Here is a 9,355-nt window from a genome sequence, read left to right as displayed (position 1 = left end):
TGGTAGTCTGACCAAAACTGTCACCATAGTTACTCCAGACGGAAATCCTGACAGTTTATTTTTATATAAACATGGAAATCATTCATATTTGTATTTTATATTCACCTGGTTAAGTTAATATTTTTTTCAACAAATGTTATGTTTTTAAATGTGGGCATTAAAACCAAGATAACCTAATTATGTTAGCAAAAATTCAAGATATAAATTAAAAAAAAATTTATATTGGAGTGACTGATTTATCCATGGCTGACTGCACACACACACACACACACACACACAAAACAAAGGTTAATATAAATTATAGTAAGCAATTAACTAACTACTTTATTCCATTTACATTTATACATTAATAGTATATAAAATGTTATAGGACCTCTCCCTTATTTGGCTCTGCAATGGTTAATTACTATCAATACATAATATCCAATCAATGTTTGTGAAACCCTGTCAGTTATTGATAAAAAATACACACTCATGTGTTAGTCCTTTTTAGCTTTGGTTTGGCTCCAAGAAAATTTTGATTCCTGAGAGATGCGCAATAAGGCAACACCCACAGATACTGTGATGAAACCACACAGGATACCAAAACAGTCCACAATGCCAAGTGCTGTCCATTCCCTGAAGAGAATAGCAGAGGCCAGAATGACACAGGAGGTGAACGTCACATAGTAAATGGCCTCAAACATGTTAGAGCTGAAGCTCTCCAAGGCTTTGTTAATAAAGGTGAACTGGATCAGAATACTGACTACAAGAATTCCCAGCAACCCCAGGAAGAGGAAAAGTGCTCTGCTATCACTTGTAGGTGTTCCACTGAAGGCCTCCTGAGCAGCCAGTCCCAGACCTTTGCTGCTGGGCACAGTGAAACTCCCAAGGAGAGAACAAATGCCCACGTACACCATAATGTTGGATTTTCCGTGAGCTGGAGAAAGCCACCCGATCAGTACGATCAGTAATAGGACCACCACTGAGATGTAGACCAGGAACACTGAAACATGAATAGAAAGATCAGAAACGATGTTTGATAATGTTTGTTTTTGGTAATGTCTGAGAGTGAGTTAAGGATATTCCACCACACATGATTATGAAGCAGCACTAAGAGATTTCAGACAAAACAAATGGAGCTTTAAATGTTAAGTGTCGTCTTTTGTTCAGGATCATTGCTATACAAAAGCATTACTGCTATATAGTTTTTGGTTTGAACTGAACCAACACTAAACTGACTTGATCTGATCAATGACACTGTTGTCATTTAGAGCTGCATTACAGCAGAATCTGAACTGTCTCCATAGTTGAGTTTCCATAATTGATTCTGCTATTTTTCCTGTTTATTATTGTGAAACTTCTTTGACATGATCTGTATTGTAAAAAGCACTATACAAATAGAGGTGTCTTGACTTGATAACTACAAAAACAGATCAGAAAAGAGTTGCAGATGCTCTTATTCACAGCAACCTACATTACACTATTTGTAAGTATAGGCCCTTTTGAAAAAAGTGATTTGCACAAAAGTACAATAATGGTTTATTTCTGTAACTTTGCAATTAATTTATGTCAGGTATCCTTTGTGTGAGTGTTGTGTTATCAGTCCTAATTTCTATAATTTTATCATGATTTACTCACCCCTGTATCATTCCAAACCTGTATGATTTTTTTTCTTCAGCAAAGCACGAAAGAAGATATTTTAAATAATGTTTGTAGGAAAACAGTTTTGGTTTCCATTGACTGTAATTTTATTTTTTGTCCATAAAATAATAATCAATGTGAACTTGAAACTGTGTGGTATAACAATATTCTTTAAAATATCTTCTTTTGGATTTCGCATCCGTTTAACCCCTGGGCTACCACTGAGAATAGATGAATTATGGCTCCACCAGACATGTTTTTCATACCTGGGTCCATCAGTCTCTCCTCTAGTTCTGCTCTTGATGTGACATTTTCACTCTTGGGTGAGTGAATGATGAGCACAACTGAACCACAACAGCACAAAGCGCAGCCAAGTTTCCCTATGAGATTGAGATGTTCCTGAAGAAGCCAGGATGCCAGAACGGCCCTGATTAATGATGAATAAACAAAATCACATAAATCATTCCATTTCACAGTAAAGGTGCCCTGATATGCTAATGTTAATGTAACAAATGTCAAATGTTGTTGTTGCTTTAATAATTACTTTGAAATTGCTCAGACCACTGCATCAAATGCATTTAAATTAGAGTAGAATGCCTTGAATATAATATAATAAAGAAATTCACCCAAATAGGACACCAACGGCTCCAAGGGGAGTGACCACAACTGCAGGGGCAACATTGTATGCCAGAAAATTTCCTATTTGTCCAACGATCACTATAAAAAAGGCATCAATACACACTTTTAAACAACCATTACTAACAATTTATTTGTAGTAGTAGTAGTAGAGGAAAGACTCACTTGCAAGTGTACCACACCACCACACACAGTCAGTCAGGTAGGTCCCACCTGTATCAACATACAGCAGATCATTCTTTAAATATTAAATCTGGACTTTTTTCATCTGGACAGGAAGTGTAACTTTGCTTTGGGACAGAATATGGGGATAATGGTCCTTTGATGTGAAATACCTGATTTGCGGGCTCGCAGTATCCCCTTCTTCTGTAGTACAAACGTGGATCCATTGATAAAACTGGACACGACAGCAATCACAACACCAACTACTGGGAATGAAGCCTCGTCCATAAATGTATGCGATTTTATGAACGGTCAAAGTCAGTTTTTAAATCACTCTTTGATTTCACTGCTGCTGATGAAGCCCTCATAGGCCTGTTATGTTGTAGGCTTTGTTACTCGACTAGAAAGGCAGGCACACAAACATATGAACCGATGTTCAGTACATTCCGGAAGTATATTCCCAGGAGTTACTTGACAAACGAGCGACCTCTACTGCAGAGAGACAGAATTTTTATTAAATAGACATTGGAACATTTATTTTATTAACGCTAATTTACACTAAAGTTATGGGATCACCTTCGGTTTATTTTTTATTTTTTTATATACTTTAAAACTATGGTGATGGTAATGTGAAATTTATGGATAATAAATTATTTTATACATATATGCAAAAAAAAAAAAAAAAAACCCCCGTCCTCTCTTATTTGCAGATCTTCAAATCCCTTAAAAATACATTTTTAAAAAATACATAAAATTAAACTTTTTAAAATAGTATTTACCTAATTCTTTTATAATTTTACTCATGCTATTTTATGAGCTCATATTAATTGTGAAACTATATTGAATTTAAGAATTAATTTTTCAAACATCATGAACATTTAAAAGAACCTAGTGTAATTAAAAAAGGAAATGAAATGATTAAAAACTTTAAAAAAAAAATCGTGACCAGTCACCAGTCAGAACTGAAGATGATTTCCCTTAAACATTATTAGAAAATATATATATATATATATATATATATAGAGAGAGAGAGAGAGAGAGAGAGAGAGAGAGAGAGAGAGAGACAATATCTAATAAAGAGTAATCTAACTCTTTATTTTAAGTTGTACGCGTTTGAACACAAATAAAAACAGTGTAATTATTATATTTAAATATGTATTCTTGCATTATCTGAGTTTCAAGTCCACACACGACATGGCCGACATTAAAGTGCAGTAAAGCTGGTGGTAGGACCGAAGAAGCAAGGATTCAATAAGACATCCAGACAGGTAAAACATGCGTTGATTCCGTAATGACTTCTAGGACTGGAAAATATAGCTGTTTTGTGGTATTAATAGGCTGTGGTGAGTTCAAGAATAGTAGGTCAAAGCGCTGTCAGTATTTAGGAACGTCCTGTCTTTTAGCTGCTAGCGGCTGACAGCCTGAGTTCAATCAACAACACACCGATCACGGATAGCACCCTGCAGCATTACAGCAACATCTGTTGATTAAAAACAAACAAACAATATTTTGCTCACATCTACATTTGGACTCCGATGATTAGACATGGATAGGAGAATATGACCAAGCCAACACCCAGTTTGTTTTAATAAATTATTTCACTGATGCTCTCCTGTTCTATCAGGTGTGGATGCTTTAACACAGTACCACAATCTCATTTTGAATAGTGTTATTTTTTATATATTATTGCTTGTATGCTAGAATTTGCTAATTTATAAATTTTATGAAGTGTGGAAAGACGTGGAAGACTCATTTTAACATTTCAAGGCTGTTTTATGCTTGAAGTTAAAGGGAGTGTTCTCCCAAAAAATTAAACATATGCCAATATTTACAGATCCTTATGTCATTCCAAAACCATATGACTTTCTGGAAGACAAAGGGGAAATTTTGAAGAATGTGTTGAGCAGTGACAATGAGTGGCGACTAACTATGTCAAACCTCATCAAGGACATAAAATTTGTGCACTTATATTTCTAGAATTGCTTTATCCAAGTCACAGATTCAATCTTGGGGTTTCTTGAGTTCATTGACTTATTGATTCAATTTGATTGGTTAACAGCTAACTGGAGTGTCCGTGTAAGATTATCAATGAAGAAATACTTAAACTGCAGTGGTTTTCTCACTCAGATATAATCATATGACTTGAAAAGACTTGGTACAGAAATTAATTTAATGGAAAACAAATTCTTCAAAAACATCTTGAAATTCATATGAATTTTGGGAAGAGGAGATTTCCGATGTGTGGTGAACTATTTCTGGACCTAATTTATTGTTTTTGCAATGCATTAGATGTTTAAGATATATTTTAAACACTAAGTATTATACTGAATGTGGAATTAAATTTTTTTTTATGAATTTGGCTATGAAGATGTTTCCCAATTATCTGAAACTGTCAGATTGCATCATCAACAACAGACTGTGCTGCACTGAATTACTGCGCCTTTGAAAAATCCATATACAAATAATCAATATTAACTGGGGGGGTAGATGTATTAATGAGGTGCAGATAGCATGATGTGATTTGTTTTGCTGGGCAGAGCTTCACAGTGTTAACTTCTCGTTTGATCCATGAATGTGTCTCTTTAGGGAAGCCTGGACAGCCGAGGGAAGGATGCCATCTCCATCTTTTTCCCTTGATGCCCAGCTGCGCTTCCATGACAAATGGCTGAAGATAGACTTGCAGGTAAATTTTAGAATGAATTTGGTCATCGGTCACCGTCTTTAATGCTAAATATAGAGTGTTGATTGTTTTTTAGGGGGGTGGGCAGGGATTTATTGAAGTCCTTATCCGAAAGCTATTTGGTTGCACTGTTGGCCAACATTTTCATCTATATAGCTGTGTTCAGTGACTCAAGCAGCGTGGTACTTAAGCTTCAGCAGAAACGGGAATGTTTTTTTTGACACTGAGAATCTTTTGAATCTTGTTTCTCGGTGAGTACTGATGCTGAGTGGCAATAGATAGATAATTTCTTCTGGTCAGTAGCATATTAAAAGTATCGCTTAAGGTCTTAAACTGTTGAAAAGCTTGTATTGTGTGAATTTTTAAACACTGTTCCCTTAGCAGTGGGGTAACAGCATTTCAGTCAATGTGCCTTGCTGTCAGAGCTCTTAAAGCAAACTCTTTATTTTAAAGTCTCTTTATTCTTATTTTTCTGGCCTTCCGTTGGTGTTCACAGGAAAACTTGTCATGCGGCCTGATTTTATGATTATTGTGAGGTTGCCAGAAGCTGTCTGGGTCCCTTTTTTTGTGAGAAGTATAAAGATTAGTTACTTATTTAACAAAACAAGGGCTGAAATACTTAAAACAGGATGTGTTTGCTTGTCAGTTTTGTTTTGAATGTTTGCATATCTCATTTTAGTATGGTCATATGGATCAGTGACTTTAATGTCAGAAGCAGAATCGTTTTGTTCTTTTTTTCTAAATTGGGACGTGAGATGTTATTAATAGGGTTGCATGATTTGTGGAAAAAAATCTAATTGTGATTCTTCAGTTAAAAATAAACACACGCACTGTTATTATTTTTAGTGATTATTATTTCTGAATAAAAATATTAAACAAATGAGGAAACATTGCTATTGTAATTTTCACTGAATAAGGGAAAAATAACAACAATAATGATAATAACTTTATTATTTAAACCATACAACTGTACAATTACAATACTAATGTTTAATGCTGTCTTAATTTCTTCATTTTGAAACATTACACCATCAAGCTTTTATTACAAAACCACAGTCCTTTAAATCTTTTCTTTTGTCAACAACATCCGGTTTATAAACGCTTCTCATTACAAATCTGGGATGATGGTTGGCGCAGGTTGCATTCCCAAATGCACATTATAAGTGACCTAAATCACAGTGTTTGCACGGATGGAGTTCTTTAGGAGCAGAATTTACTTCCAACCAAGCATTTCTGAGACCCTGAAAACACCAGATCAGTTGCTGTTTGTTTATAAAAGAACATCTTCACTCTGAAACACACAGCACATATATTTATTTATTAAATTGCATTATTGCAACCTTTTACGTGTACCGTTACACCCCTAATATATATATATATATGTATGTATGTATGTATGTATATATATAAATGTACATATGTATATTTATAATTTCAGTAAGTAGTGCTGGGACAAATTTTGATTTGTTTAGATTTCGATTCACAATCTTGCGATTTGATTCAGTTTTGATCTTGTTTCACTTGATTATATAGATAATCAGGTACAGTATGTCAATTTTTTTTTTCCATGAAAAAAATCTCTTTGTCAGCTAATGCTTTAAACTATACAATAAGCCCTGTCAGTTGGTACATTGCTATATTAAAGTGATGACACAGCAATTTTATTTCTCTCCAGACTGCCCAATTCTCTGTTAATTATGGTTTCCCATTATGCCTTTAACCACTATATCATTATTGACATCTTTTTTGCAAAAATATCCTCTTGTTTTGAAGGGAAAATGAATGTGCTGTGAATAATTGTTCAACAGATTCAGTTTCAAAACACTGGATGAATTTAGTACTGCTTCCTGGTAGTGAAGTGAAGCTGAAGAAATCAACACCTCAAAATGCTGTTTATGTGTATCTGTGTGTTTGGGTCTCTGTGACATTTGTCTGGAGTATTGCTCAAGGTGCTGTAGCTGTTATTAGCCTCACTCAACTCAGTGGTTGTGAAAGTCTTTCTGCTTTTTACAGTTTGAAGTCTGGTGTCTAAATTAATTTTTAACATTTGAAACTTGAGTCTGGGCTCTGAATTTCAGTAATTATCGCTAAGTCCTCAGTGAGCCTTTGGAGGCATTTTAATGTGCTGACTAGTTGGCTGAAATAGAAATGTTACAGATGCTAATGGTCAGTCACCAAAAGATATCTGCCTTCTCTGCCATTTTTGTATATGAGACAAGATGTTGTTGTTGTTGTTGTTGTTGTGTGGGTGTGTGTATATATATTTATATATATTAGTTAAACGTTAGGTAAAGATTATACAGCTATAATAATATCTCCTCTCTGGTACAGCGAGCCTTCTCTCCTGAAGGACTGAACGAGATGTGGAACGAGATGGTGAAGGATGGAGAGATTGTCTTTGATCGAGAAGAGTCCGCCCATCCAGGTAAAAAGCCACGTTACCATTGATTCCTAGTGGATTTCTAGATATTTGTAAAGTTGGATTCTTTTCATGATGATTTCTAGTTTTCTAAATGTCTAAAATTTCTCCACTTCACAGAGGACTGTGCTGATTGCACCCAAAAGAAAGATGATACAAACGATAAGGAAAAGAAGGAAGAGGAGGAGGCGGCTTCGTCTTTCCATCACTCCATCATTGAGATGTGGGACTGGGGGAGGCAGCCAGGTGGGTGGTGATACTTAATGACACGCTCTGGGTTCGAATAGAGAGTGCGGAACTCAACATGCTGGTTACTGCATCCACTGACTGTCATCTTGCATGGTCATCCCACTCACACGTCATCAGCTTATTCTGCATAGGATTCCCATGTGCACGAAAACATCTTAAAATACTTTTTGAAATGCATTTCAACATCTTGTGATTTAATCAGTTGCTTGCCATCTAGCTGTTTAAAAAATGGAGGAACATGTCCTGTGTTTTAGGTATATATGTGCAGTGTTGGAGAAAATGACTTCTATTACCAATTGCAAAATTGAAAATTAGACCCATTTTTGACACGCTTGTGTATAATTGTTACTGTTAGAATTCAGTAAAATGCAGTGTTTCTAGAATTCAGTCCCATCATGCATCGATCATTAGTTTCATGGATGATTTGTCGCCTTCAAATATTCAAGTACACAGTCCATCCCTAGCATATAATATGGGATAGTTGCATAATCTATAGTGTGTAGACTTCATTGCATGCAGTTTTACAGTCTGGATTGTGCCTATAATTTTGAGTCCTTTGATTCAGCATTAGTTGTTAATGCTAAAGCAAGCATCACTGTTACTATTGCTCATGCATGGTGTCAAGGTCTTGAAATTTCACCCTATCTATTTCCTAAAAATTTGTTATAGATCTTAATGTGAGCTTTTTTTTTTTTTGGACCTAGATTGTTGTCATGCACACGACAAAGACAAAAGATGCGAGCGCAACAAACAAACATGTCCGTCTAGCATGTGTTTGCGTAGAAAAACAATGCAAAGTAGCACAGTGAAATTGAAAAACTCATTATGTGTGAACAGCCCCTTAGTCCGCTTAAACCCTTTTCTGCAAGCTCACGTTAATCTGCCTCCATATGAGTTCAACACTTACATCTCAAAATCCAATCAACAACCGATGCATAGAACCATGCCCCCACCATACATTTTTCCCCCGATAATCTGTTTCATATGTCAAAATATGGAAGAAAAGATCTGTTGCTACTTTCTTTCATTGCAACTTTAAGTATTAAACTTCAGCATGCGACGTCCTTCATCTAGTCATCAGAGCATGTGAGCGAAGCGGCTTAAGGAAATATTACCACTCCGCTCCCCGCTCCGCTCACGCTCCGCTCCGCTCACATGCTCTGCTAGTCATACGCAACATCACCAACTTCACATGCTCCTCTCAGCACATGACATCTAAGTGCAAACCTTTGAGCAGTTTCCATTGGCCGAGTTTCCCATCAGCAAAGTGCTGTAATGTAGGATAGCAGATGGATTTGCCACATCTAAATGTAGCCCAGTTATTCATCCCTGTCACCACACAGGTTACCTACTCCTTCACTGGCAGACACGCACGCAGTGTGTGTTACCCTTCATGTGTTTTGGTTTGTGTGTGTGTTTTCTGGTTGGCGCGTGAGGTGTTTGGGGCTCGGGTGACTGTACATACTGTCTGTGAGGTTATTTTTACCCTATGTGTGGTTGTAGGCCCTCTGTGCTTACAGACAGGTCAGGTCTAGGTGGAGCAGCTTTCTGGTGGGTGGTGATAAGAATATGTTGATGGAAAGCCA

The 9,355-nt window shown here is 36.2% G+C and overlaps 2 protein-coding genes across 2 annotated transcripts in view; one reads left to right on the top strand and one right to left on the bottom strand.

Moving 5' to 3' along the window:
• Positions 1-367: 367 nt before the first annotated feature.
• LOC107685338 (NIPA magnesium transporter 1) lies at positions 368-2,898 on the bottom strand. The gene is made up of 5 exons (XM_016481887.1): positions 2,595-2,898; positions 2,425-2,472; positions 2,250-2,340; positions 1,890-2,050; positions 368-985 (listed from the first exon to the last, which is right to left on the bottom strand). Exons 1-5 carry the CDS (start codon positions 2,707-2,709, stop codon positions 480-482), a joined length of 921 nt encoding a protein of 306 aa, XP_016337373.1. The 5' UTR covers positions 2,710-2,898; the 3' UTR covers positions 368-479.
• Positions 2,899-3,614: 716 nt separating this feature from the next.
• Positions 3,615-9,355, top strand: part of LOC107685329 (E3 ubiquitin-protein ligase HERC2-like) — a 61,791-nt gene continuing 56,050 nt past the window's right edge. The window contains exons 1-4 of the mRNA XM_016481880.1: positions 3,615-3,689; positions 5,008-5,104; positions 7,433-7,526; positions 7,641-7,766. Coding sequence (XP_016337366.1) covers positions 5,033-5,104; positions 7,433-7,526; positions 7,641-7,766 — 292 coding nt within the window. The 5' untranslated portion in view covers positions 3,615-3,689; positions 5,008-5,032. The remainder of the gene's footprint in view (positions 3,690-5,007; positions 5,105-7,432; positions 7,527-7,640; positions 7,767-9,355) is intronic.

Source organism: Sinocyclocheilus anshuiensis, unplaced genomic scaffold, assembly GCF_001515605.1.
Source record: "Sinocyclocheilus anshuiensis isolate Anshui unplaced genomic scaffold, SAMN03320099.WGS_v1.1 scaffold385, whole genome shotgun sequence".
Taxonomy (NCBI): domain Eukaryota; kingdom Metazoa; phylum Chordata; class Actinopteri; order Cypriniformes; family Cyprinidae; genus Sinocyclocheilus; species Sinocyclocheilus anshuiensis.
Note: the sequence above shows the minus strand (reverse complement) of the source record. Positions and strands in the feature narration are given on the sequence as shown.

Coding starts and splice junctions, on each gene's coding strand:
- LOC107685338 (XM_016481887.1), bottom strand. CDS start 2,709: ATGGACGAGGCTTCATTCCCAGTAGTTGGTGTTGTGATTGCTGTCGTG. Junction 2,051..2,249: donor GCCGTTGGTGTCCTATTTGG/GTGAATTTCTTT, acceptor ATCATTAATCAG/GGCCGTTCTGGCATCCTGGC. Junction 986..1,889: donor GGAGAGACTGATGGACCCAG/GTATGAAAAACA, acceptor TTCATGTTTCAG/TGTTCCTGGTCTACATCTCA.